The sequence below is a fragment of the Mesocricetus auratus genome, unplaced genomic scaffold (assembly GCF_017639785.1).
Source record: "Mesocricetus auratus isolate SY011 unplaced genomic scaffold, BCM_Maur_2.0 Super-Scaffold_4256, whole genome shotgun sequence".
NCBI classification, from domain to species: Eukaryota; Metazoa; Chordata; class Mammalia; order Rodentia; family Cricetidae; genus Mesocricetus; species Mesocricetus auratus.
The window spans coordinates 77,278,740-77,291,223 of NW_024429182.1; the positions used below are offsets into that span (position 1 = coordinate 77,278,740).

Here is a 12,484-nt window from a genome sequence, read left to right on the forward strand (position 1 = left end):
CAACAAAACAGACAATGCGTGTACCCACCCAGATATGCCATCAGGGGTTGGGAGTTGCAGACTAATGACCCAAGGCTGCCCCTGTGCCTGGGGTGGCCAACTCTCAAGTCTGGCTGATGGGGACATTATAAAAGCCCTGGCTCCTCTATCGAGGGAGGGCAGCTCTGTGTCTTTATCCATGCACCACAACAGATCTTCCCATGAATCAGGCCACACCCAGGCTTCACCCACAGTCATCACATCCTTTCTCATTCTTATCTTCCTTCCTTATCTCCTTTCCTTGCTGACTTTTCCCGAAGTGATTCCCTCCAGTGTTGTGAGCATGTCTCAGACACGCCTCCAGCGAGCCCCAACAAGACACAGAGGCACAGATCAGCCTGTATGCTGTAGACAGTCACTCTAGAGCTGGGTGGGTCTGAACCCTAGCAGGCCAGGCTCCTAACTCATTCTGTCTGTCAGAGCAGGGGACAGGAGTTGCTCTCACCGATGGCTGCAGGGTTCTGTCCCAAACAGGCAGGCTAGGATTATTCGATCAGGGGCATAGCCCATCCCCACCAGGTCCTCTGGAAGTACTTGAGAGAAGATGTTGGTGGCCTGCAGAATATACCACTCAGTCACAGCCTGGGTGGCACTGGTGAAGTTCCGGAAGGTACACATAGTCCCATTGGCGCTGCACTGTGGAAGGGAAGAGGGTTTCTGAAGACACAAAGGCCACTGCTCTGAGGAACCCAGGAGGGAAGGGCAGCACCGTATCAGCTGCCCCATGGCTTCACCTTGGTGGTGGGAAATGTGTTAGAATCCTAACTCAAGCATATTCAGGGGTCACCACCCCAAGCCACTCCAGGCTGGTCATACACAGCGCCCCCACTGGTACTCTTAGGTATGAACACAGGACACATACATGTACAGCTACATAGTTCCTCTCCGACACACATACAGACATGTTACACATACAGAGGCATACAAAGACACACAGAAGACGCACACTCAGACACACATACATACCTAAACACATGGATATAAACACATATGGGCACACAAACACACACAAGCACACACATTCAGATACACAAACACACTTGGAAAACAGACACACAAACACACATGGGTACATATACATATACACAGACACACTCGAACACATATGAGTACACACACATGACACACAAACACACATGGTCACACACAGAGACGACACACTCACAGACACACAGGGACACACATGAATACAGGACTCACCCTCAGAGTTAGTGGACACACAGGCTTGGACTGAATTTTCAGATAGGTAACCTGTGACTACACCCTAAGTGTGGCATCCACTCCAGGCATCTGCTGGTTTGAGTGGGGGCATTGGAGGCTGTGACCATGTGCCAGTGCAAGACAGACAGTTGCCCCTCTGGAGGCTTCGCACCTGATCCTTGTGACTGACAGGGAAGCTGCTGACAATGCAGGCCTCTGGGCCCTGAGCTCCTAGCACCCTTGGGCTCTCTAGGTATGATGCCTGGATCATGGTCTGGCTTGTGACGGAGCTCTGGGAGACCACTGATGAGGCTTTCTCCCACTGGAGCTATGTGAGCCAGCAGCACCTCAGCCTCAGTGTGGGCAATGGTTTCTTGGCCTCTGACTGCATCCTCCCTGCTCAAGTCCTTGTGGAAGTGACAGCATTGCCAGGTCCAAAGCCTGTGACCCAGGACCGGACAATCACTGGAGGCTGTTCTGTAGCCCATTGGGATTATTTTAAGGGTGAGCTGTGACAAGGGGGAGTTAGTGGGAGTTTAACTGGCTCTGCTGAGAAAGGAACTGTGGAGAGAGGTTGCTGAGATTCAGCGGGGGTGGGGGGGGGAGGGGGGGAGGAAGGAAGGCCTGAGCTAAGACGGAGGGTGATGAGTCCTCATGAAAGCACCCGTGTGCCTGGATCCACGCATGCCTGAACACAGATGCACTCTGGACATCTTTGTTACACATGCCAATGGCTTTTTGCTTTGCATAAACTAGTTTGAACTGGGTCATTCTCATCCAAGGGTGTCGACCAACACACCAGCCATTTCTACTTTTTAAGAAGTGCTTGCGGGGCTCAGGGAAACATCCAGCTGGTAAAGTGCTTGTAGCACTAGTAGGAGGACCTTAGTTGGATCCTCGGAACTCACATAAGAAACCAAGGGGAGGACTGGAGAGCTGGCTCAGCGGTTAAGAGCACTGGCTGCTCTTCCAGAGGACTCAGGTTTGATTCCCAGCACCTAGTTGGCAGCTCACAACCATCTATCTATACCTCCAGTTCCAGGGGCTCCAATACCCTCTTCAGACATCCACAGGCACCAGGCAAACACATGGTGCATAGACAAATAAAATAAACAGAAAAAATTAAAAATATGGTGAAATAGTATGTGTTTGTAATCTCAGAACCCTGGAGGTGGAGACAGGCAGATTGCTCAGGCTTGTTGGTCAGTCAGCCTTGCCTAAGGAGAAATGAGATCTGAAGTTGTCCCCTGACCTACCCCTGACAGGTACACATGAAAATACACCTGCACACACCGTCTACCCTTTGCAGATGTACAAAACAGGCACTGGGTCCTCTCCGCAAATCTTAGGTTACTAATGAAGATAGATTGTCACCAGCGTCTCTGGATGGCCATGGTCTGTGCTTGGGGAACTCACCAGCCTCATGGCCACCTTGCACCCCTGGGCGTTGCAGGTGCTTCCTGGGGCTGGACTGCTGCTATTGTGGCTGTCCCCGAACAACTCGAGGATCACTGGGTGGTCAGGGTTCCGTTCATCAATAAGGACCAGAGGCGTGTGGTTCCAGATGGTAAAGTTCAGGGTACTGGTGGTGTTGGTGTGACCGAGCTCCGGAGCCAGAATTTTGTCCAGCACAGCCTCCATCAGCTCATCCAGGTCCTTCAGCAAGTGCTTGACCTTGGAGTACCTAAGTGGAGAGAGTTTGGGTCAGGTGGGCAAGGGGTCACCAAAGAAAGAGCATGCAGAGCCTAGGGTCTTCTTGCACCCCAGCATGTAAGAACTTGCCACCAAAAGCAGAGCCAGTGATCCCAGTTATTCTGGAGGCTGAGGCAGGAGGAGCATAAATTCAAGCCCTGTACGGGCAATGTAGTAAGATCCTGCCTCATTGTTTATTTCTTAAAGGGCTAGAGATGTATCATAGCATTAGAGAGCTGGCCAGCATGAGTGATGGTGTGCTGGGTTCAACTCAGACACCACCTCTCTCCCACTGCGTGCCCATGTCTCCCCGTTGTCCATTCAGCTCATTAATTCACCAAATACACATTCAACGTCTATGTGCCAGGTGATGGTGGCAGGGACAGCCGTGAAATTCCCCTTGTATCGAGGAACTGGCTGTTGAGTCAGATGCGAGGGGCTCTTTCTTTTCTTTTGCTCTTTGTCACAATTTTTCATCATCCCCACCTGCAGACAGGGAATGACTCTTGGAAGCCAGTTTGATTTCTTGGATGGCCCCAGGAATAAGGGGCAGGGCTGAATTTGGAATTCAGATTTGGTGGGTTCCAGCAGCAGGAGGGGGTTGTGCTCAGGGGTTCCCCTAGGACCCCCTTCTCAGTAGAGGTAGAGGGTGGAGAGCGGGGACAGGTCTGTGACCTGAGGAGCAGGACCAATTACAGGGTGGAGAGGTGTTGGGATAGTGAGGGTGGCTTCTGTTTCTCTCCTCCCCAGGGGCTCCATGTTGGAAGTGTGACCAGGCCCCGTGGAAGGGATGGCCCCATAGGACAGAGTGCGCGACTTGGTCACCCATGCCCATTGTATACATACATCAGGGCCCGATGGGACAGAATTAAACCCAGGATGAGCTAAAGAACAGCCAGGGCTAGCCTCACTCTGTCCACAACACCAAGCCGCTCAGGTACACACAGAGGGAGGATGTGAGGGGAGGCTGGTGGTCTCCTGGGCAGTGGTGTTATCCCAGGGCAGATGTCCACAACGGCCTCTCATAGCAAGTGTCTGTGTGGGTTCTGGGTTCAAATCCAGCCATATCACTTAAAATCTGTATGATCTTGGACAGCTTAGCCCACTGAGCTCAGTTTTCTCATTAGAAAATAGAGGAAGGGGTAAGAAAGTGTCCCTTAGAGAGAGCTGCTGTGACTACTAATATTATTGTTCTAGTAATCCCTCCCCCCCCCCATGTGTGTACCACATGCAGGGTGTGTTCATGGAGGCCAGAAGAGGGCATTGGATTCCCTGGGGCTGGAATTATACTCAGTTGTGAGTACCCACTGTGGGTGCTGGGAACAGAACTTGGGTCCACCACAAGCTTTCTTAATCATTGAGCCATCTCTCCAGCCTCTGCTGTTTTTTAGATAAGGTCTCACTTGTAGTCCATACTTGCCTTGACCTCAAGATCTTCCTGCCTCAGCTTCCTCGATGCAGGGACTGCAGGTTGTGCTACTAGGGCCAGGTGGTTAGTGCCAGGGTTTTTCGTAAGGTGTCCCAAGGGCTCCTCAACAGAGGAAAAGCCTATTAAAAAGATGGGCCTTCTAGGGCCTGGGACAATGACTCAGTGGTTAAAGTGCTGAGTTAGATCCTAGCACCTATGTAGACAGATGGGCACAGTGGACTGCATTTAGACACAGTGCTGGGGACAGGAAGACAGACAGATTCCCTGGAGTTTGCTGGCCAGCCAGGGGGTCCATTCCCACTGAGAAACCCTGTCTTAAAACACAATGTGTGCTGCTCCCTGAGAAATGACCCCAAGGTTGACCCCTGATCTCCACACACAAGAATGGATGCACACAAACTTAAAAGCCAAAGGAACTTTTGAGGATTGGGAAGGTGACCACAAAGTGTGAACTCCCTTCTAGACTTTTCCTTTGGACAAGAATGTCCTCTGTCACTCCATTCTTGGATTTGCCAGGTTGTTTTACCTGCTGGGCCTTTGCACACGCTGTGTCTACAAGGTGAGCCTGCATCCGTCCTGGCTGACTTCTACTCATGCCTTCAGACAATTTTTGCTGACTGGTCACCTACCTGCTCCCACAGTCCTGATTAGATGGGGGTCTATTTGTAGTCACACCTTGAAGCCTTCCCGTTGTGTAAGAGACAGCATGGCAGAATGGTTAAAAAGTAGGTGTTCTGGTGCTAGACCAGGCCTGGGTCCAAATTATTTTTCCTGCATGTATGTATGTACCCTGCACACTTGCTAGTGCCCGTGAAGTCAGAAGGGGGGGTTTGTAGCTTCTGGAACTGGAGTTATAGATAGTTGTGAGCTGCATGTGGGTGCTGGGATCTGAACCTGGGTTCTCTGGAAAAGCAACAAGTGCTTTAAACTCCTGAGCTGTCTCTGCAGCCTCCAGGGTATCTTTTTTTTTCTTTTTTAATTACTTTGTGTTTATGGGCATTTTATCTCTATGTATGTCTGTGCACCATGTACATGACTGGTGCCGGAAGAGGCCAGAAGAGGCATTGGATCCCTGGAGCTGGAGTCACAGGCCATTGTGAACTGCCATGTGGGTGCTTCGATTTGAATCTGGGTCTTCTGGAAGAGTAGCTGGAGCCATTTCTCCAACACCAACACGGAAAGAATACTAATGGTTGTTTCCTCTGACAGGTTCTGCAGAGGAGGGGGACTTGGCTCTGTTTGTTGCTAAAATTTCCTGCGTGTGGAACAATGGCACACAGTGGACGCTCAATAAACACAAATGCAACTACAGATGCAGCATTGTGAGAGCAGGAAGTGCCCTTTATATAGTATACGTGGCCTTGTTTTTGAGACAGGTTCTGGCTGTACAGTCCAAGCTGGCCTGGAATTCATCATCCTGCCTCAGCCTCTGAATGCTGGGGTTATGGAGGCTGTCTCTGCTGCAGTAGATGGTCCTACACCCATGCATATACAGGCACCACTAAGTGAACTCAGTGGATTTGAGAGAGGAAGGGAGGGAGGGAGGGAGGGAGGGAAGGAGGGAGAGAACATGAAGTTTGGAGGAGAAAGAGGTGGGGGGATAAGGAAGGAATTGGAGGGGAGGGAGACTGGGGGGATGGATTTTATCCAAATACATTATGTACATGTACGGATATTAAATAAATTATTTTTCAAAAGAAGATAGACAATGTTCAAGGCACAACACTGGAGGTTGACCTTTGTTCCACTCCAGAGTTACTTAGATCTGGATGTATTGTGGCTCTCTTTAAGCTGAGGAAGCTTGGGACTTTGAAAAATCTTATATGTTGCAAAAAGTGAAAGCAAAAAGGGAAAGAAAAGAAAAAAAAGAAGGAACAAAACAGGACTATGGAGAGAAAGGAGAAATGGGAGAGTAGGAGGAAAGAAAAGGAAGAGGAAGACCACCTACTGGAAGGGACTGGAATTGCAGACGGTGACCGCCGGGAAGTTCATGGTCTTGAAGCCCATGGAGAGCGAGACGCTGACCTCCCAGCTCAGGTAAGTCTGGATGAAGACACCCCATTGCCAGCACACCAGGCAGGTGAAGAGCAAAGTGAGCAGGAACCACATGGCCTTCTTTTTGGGGCCCTCACAGATGATGCGTTTGGGGCCGTGTGTGTTGGTGTTGTTGCAGTACCACACAAGCAGCTCCTTGTAGGTGTAGCCTGGGCCCTTCTGCAACCGGTGCAGGCACTGCAGCAGGTACTTCTTCACTGGCATGGCGGCACCTGCTGGGACATGTGGTGCCATCAGACAGGACACCGCTGAGGAGGCCACAGGCAGACAGACACTTGTATAGACCAGTCCTCTCTCCTTCCTGCTTCTGTTACCTGCTGATACCCTTCCAGCCATCTATTCATCCAACAGAAAAGTGCTTATTGAGAGACTGCAGCATAGCTGAACTAACGTCTGTGTGTTCAGTGATGAGCAAATCAGACCAGGCCTTGCCCCCTCCCCTCCAAGCCCAAGCTAGCCTTGAACTTAACTCGATCCCTCTGTCTCTGCCGTCTGCTCACTCCGGGATTACAGGCACGGACCACCATGTCTATCCTAGTGACTGAGGGTTTCCACCCCCAGGGAATGTCCAGCATAATGGACCAGTCGCTAAATTTCTCAGCTCAGGTTTCCCATGTATAACATGTTAACATATCTAATTCTTTCATCTCGCTAAAAAATCAACTCTTAAATTTTTTATTTGTGTGTTTGAGTGTGCCAATGCATGCTTGTGGACAACCATCAGGCTCAGTAGCAAGTGCCTTACCTGCTGGGAGCCGTCTCTCTGGTCTCCCTCCCTCCCTCCCTCCCTCCCTCCCTCCCTCCCTCCCTCCCTCCCTCCCTCCCTCCCTCCCTCTCTCTCTCTCTCCCTCCCTCCTTCCCTCGCTCCCTCCCTCCATCCTTCGCTCTTTCTTCAGAGGAGTTGAATTTGGAGGCCTGTGCATGCTAAGCAAATGCTGTGTTGTCACTGACCTCCACACCAAGCCTTGTCACGGCTAATTTACGGAATTGCTGAGGAGGTGGAAAAATGTGCAAGGTCCAGAGCTCGACCCCCGTAAGTGAGGCGCGAGCTGATGGCATCTGACTCAGTGCAGTGGGACTGGTGCTGATAAGATAACCCGGGCAGAAACGCTGAGCTTCCACCTGGGACCAGCACAGGCTGGGGCTGTGCACCCTGAGTTCCTAGAGGCATGAGAGAGTGATGGTTAAAAACGACGTGTCTGCATAGGCATGGTGGTGCCTTCTTGCAGTCTCATCATTTGGGAAGCTGAGGTAGAAGGATTGCCATGAGTTCTAGGCCAGCTTGGGCTACAGAGTGAGACCCTGCCAGGTAAAAAAACAAGGGCGTGAGGTCTAGTGCAATGGGGAAGCACTTATCTACCCTGTGGGAGGCTCTGGGCTCCACAGTCAGAAAGAGGGAGAGCAGAGGGAGAGCAGAGGGAGGGTTAGGGAGGGAGGAAGGGAAGGAGGAAGGGAGGAAGGGAGGAAGGGAGGGAAGGAGGAAGGGAGGAAGGGAGGAAGGGAGGAAGGGAGGGAGGGACAACGTGGAATATGGGATCTTGAGGTCCCATCCCCAACACTACAGAACATGGGGGAAAGAAAGAAAACATAGCCCAGTTGGCGGAGTGCTTGCCTAGCATGCACGAAGCCCTGGCGCTGAGACCCAGCACCACACAACCTGGGTGCATGGTGCACATCTACCACCCCAGCAGAAGGACCAAGGTCATTTCCAGCTACATAGTGAGTTCAAAGCCAGCTTGACTATATGAAACCCTGTCTCAAAAAACACAAATAGTGAGATTTGATTGTCACCCCCATTTTATATCTATGCAATTTTCCCATAAGTTGGGGATTCCCAGGAGGGCAAGAAAGACGGTTGATTTTGCTAATCACTGAGTCTAGAGGGACAAGCTCAGCGTCTGACTGCTTGTGTGGGAGGCATTAGGTATTGGATTTGGAAAGAATACTCCAGCAGCTCCGTAGGTCATGTTGGAATGGGGTGGGTGGCCTTAGAGTATTGCGTGGCAGCTGTGTGTCAGGGAGGATTCTTAGATCACTCTAGACCTGTCTCCCAGGGACACAGGAGGCAGGGATTGTGCAGAGAATACTAATAATTGCCACCACACTTGGTGTGAGTGAGCTTCAGGGACTCCCCTCCCCCCAGCAGTCACCCTAGCCCTGGGTTCCTGCTGTCCCAGCTGAGTCCCCCTCTACAGTCAGCAGCAGAGGCTATTCTATTGAAGCTATCCTGACTCTGAGCTGGCATGACACTCACTGTCCTGTGAGAGCCACTTCCTGCTGGGGACATGGTGGTGGGACATTTGGTACCTGCTGATCCCATCCATATCTCCTCCTCCTTCCCCAACAGTTCAGGGAACCCTGGTCACTCCTAGGCTTAACCCTAGGGAATGTATGTCATGTAGCCATTGTCATGTACACCACAGAAACTCAATCCTGCCACGTTAGGCTAGAACAGAGGAAGCTAAGACTTCTGACACGGTAGTTTTTATCACCACACAACAGAATTAACTCAATATGATGAGAGAAGAGCTCAAGCCTGTAAGTCAGAGCAGCTGCTGGATCCAGCTGTGCCTGAAAGCCATTCAGCCATTTGTTAGTGGGCTGTGGGACCCAAGAGGTGTTTTTTTTTAATTATGCATACCGATTCAAATTGGGCCTGTCATTTGCAGCTCTTAGAAGGTTAAGAAGAGTTCACTCTCTTTACCCTGTGTTACAGTTGCTCACTTGGATGGCTCCTTCCTTAAGCTCTCAAGCTCCCTAGGAGATGGGAAAGGCAGCATTTTTCCCTAGGTTACACCCAGCTCTCCACTGAGCAGCCAACTATAGCACGCCAGGCTTCCCTTTCTGCACTGTCCAAGTGTGTCCACACCCAGTCTGGATGTGGTGGCATCCTCATCCTTCCTCCCATAACTGGAAGGGACCAGAGCACCAGGAACCTTGCCATCTCGATGGTCTTCATTCTCTACAGCCTCCCGAGCCGTTGTGGCTATAAGGTGAGCATGCACAGACTATCAGTGTCCCTCAGTGGGCCTGTCCAGAGTGTCAACACACTGTTTCAGATGCCACTTTCCTCTAATCCATTATTCTTTGTAAGTACAAAGAGAATGAGCCCATCCTGTCTGGAACACTCCAGCACCTGGAGGCCTCCCAGAAACCAGAGTGTTAGGTTCCAATGAATTGCTTTGCAGAAAGAAACAAACAAAGGGCATCTCTTGGGTCCTAATCTTTTCCATTCTCATTTAATCCTTCTGGCTCAGTTAAGGAGAAAGTCGAAGCTCTGTACAGGCCTCTGATCCTTGATACTCTCCTAGCTCAACAGTGGGGCCTCCGGCTCAGAATATAGTCAGATACAGCACCAGTTAGAATAGACAACATTTGTATTTTCACTGAGGGGTTTGTTTATTTATGTTCTGAGACAACTTTGTCAGTCATGCCGGCCTTGAGTTCCCTAGTTACCAGAGGGTTGCCTTGAACCCCTGATCCTGCTACTTCAATCTCCTGTAGTGCTGGGATTCCAGGTGTATGCCACCATACCTGTTTTGTAATTATGCTTAATTTAATATAAATCTTTTATGAAGCTGGGGAATCAAACCTAGAGCACACTAGGCAAGTGTTCTGTCATTGAGCTGCATCCTCACCTCATCATTATTATTGTTATTATTATTATTACTGTTATTAATTAACAGGTGTGTAGACAACACACTGCTCACTGGACTTGCTTTTGGCTTTTAAATCACATTTATTTATTTATTTATTTTGTGGGCGTGCGTGCGTGCGTGTGTGTGTGCGTGCGTGTGTGCGTGTGTGTGTGTGTGTGTGTGTGTGTGTAGTCCTGATGGCAACCTTGTATATTGTTCCTCTGGCACCATCCGTGTTGTTGTTTTGAGACAGGAGCTCCCCCTGACCTAGAGCTCTCTGAGTTGGCTGGCCCCTCTGGCCCCAAGCATCAGCAGCCTCTGCCTCCCTGGTACTGGGATTATACACACAGGAGTCATCACACATGGTTTTTCATGTGGGCTCTTGGGACTGAACTCTGGTCCTTGTGCAGCAAGTGCACTGCCAGCTGAGCATCCTTCCAGGTCTTTGCTTTTTAAAAGCCATTGCTGAGGCAGGTGTGCTGGCCCACATCTGTAATCCCAGCTGTTCCTGAGCCTGAAGGAGGAGGCCAGTCTGGACTACATAACTAGCTCAAGGCAAGCCTGGGAAACGTAGTAAGATCCCCATCTCCATCAGTCAAGGAACCAATCAACCAGTGGTTGAAGATGTAGTTTACTACTATGTCGCTTGTCTAGTGTTTGCATCCTCATCACTACAGCCCCTCCCCTGCAAAATGGCACCTTTAAGACAATAAAGGAACAAGCAAGAGGAGAAGACACCAGTGACATACAAGTTTGACAAAGAACTTGGATGCCAGATATATAGGGACTCAGACAAATCAGAAGGTAATCAAGAACATGGAATCAGCCCAGATAACCAACCACAAGTGAATGGATAAAGAAAATGTGGTAGCCTGCCATCGTAGTGAACATGTGTAGTCCCTGGATTTGAGAGGCTAAGGCAGAAGGATTGCAAACTCAAGGCTATCATAGAAAGAGTGAACCTCAAAACAAAACCAAGCAAAATATAAACAAGTAAAGCTCCAACCAAAAGGAAAAAAATCAATGGAACATTATTCATCCATAAAGAAATGTAGGCTGGGCTGGAGAGCTAGCTCAGCAGTTTAGAGCTCTTGCTGCTTTGCAAGGAGCTTGCATTTGGCTCCCAGCACCCACATGGTATCTCACAAGCACACATAACTCCAGTTCCAAGGGATTTTATGCCCTCTTCTGTCCTCCATGGGCACTGCATGCACATGTGTTCGTCCAGACAAAGCACCGGTGCAGAAAGCCAGTGGCTGGGAAAGGCAGCGATGAAGGAGAGAGTGAGGAGGAGGGGCTGCTAGCAGGGGCCAGGAGGAATGACTTTCACTTTCTACAGTACAGTGGCTGCTAGTTGACAACAATGAATTGAATACTCAGAATAGGCATAGAGAGGATTGACTGTTACAGCAGAAAGAAATGATAAATGTTTGAGGTGACAGACACATCAGTCACCCCAAGCTGATCATTATCTGTTGTGCTCATGGATGAAAACCTCATACACTCACTGACAAAAATGCCCGTGACTCTACCACTTAACATCTAAACATGCCCAAAATACCAAATTCACCAGTATGAGGTCGGTACCACTGACTTACCACAACTAACACTACCAGTTTCGCTTTGTTATTTGAACAGAATAAAAACCATCCTCAGAGCCACCTCTCTTTGCCTAGTGGTCCTGGGGATTGAACCTGTGTCCTCACACATGAATGCTCCTCTTTAAAATGGGGAAAGGAGGCTGGCCATGGCTCAGTGTGTAAGAGCACTTGTTGGACTTGAGGACCTCAGCTGGAATTCCCTGCATCCATGTAAAAAGCTGGATGTGACCCAGCGTAGTGACAGGTAGAGACAGAAGGTTTGGTGGCACTTGCTGTCTGCCAGCCTTTAGCCCCAGAGTCAGTGAGAGACCCTGGCCCAGGAGAGTAAGGTGAGGTAAGGAGGCATCTTCCTCTGGTCTCCTCATGGGTGACCACATAAGCACACTAGAAACACACACACACACACACACACACACACACACACACACTAATAAGATAGCATAAATGTCAAAGGATTTGAAAAAAACCACATCATAAAAGAAGATTATGAACACAAGAAAAATGTCTCAGTGTCTTTACTCACTGGGAAACCCAAGTCAAACTGCAATGGGACACCACTTCCCACCCATGGGAGGGCCAATTGCTCTAGGCTGGCAAGGATATGAAGCAACCCGCAGGGTGGGAGCTGTGGTAGGGTGACTTTGGAATACATGTGGAGACTGTCTTAGTCAGGGTTTCTATTGCTGTGATGAAACACCACGGCCAAAGCAACTTGGGAAGGAAAGGGTTTATTTGGCTTACACTTCCACATCACTGTTCATCACTGAAGGAAGTCAGGACAGGAGCTCACTCAAGGCAGGAACCTGGAGGCAGGAGCTGATGCAGAGGCC

At 49.8% G+C, this 12,484-nt stretch overlaps 1 protein-coding gene across 2 annotated transcripts in view; it reads right to left on the reverse strand.

The window, feature by feature from the left end:
* The window catches only part of Scnn1b (sodium channel epithelial 1 subunit beta), a 62,838-nt gene that overhangs the window by 20,956 nt on the left and 29,398 nt on the right, over positions 1-12,484 (reverse strand). The window contains exons 2-4 of one of the 2 annotated variants that reach the window (XM_040755210.1): positions 6,309-6,630; positions 2,656-2,923; positions 485-675 (exon numbers count right to left, since the gene is read on the reverse strand). In XM_040755210.1, the coding sequence (XP_040611144.1) occupies positions 485-675; positions 2,656-2,923; positions 6,309-6,619 (770 nt within the window). In that variant the 5' untranslated portion in view covers positions 6,620-6,630. The remainder of the gene's footprint in view (positions 1-484; positions 676-2,655; positions 2,924-6,308; positions 6,631-12,484) is intronic. The other variant, XM_040755207.1, reaches the window with a different exon arrangement.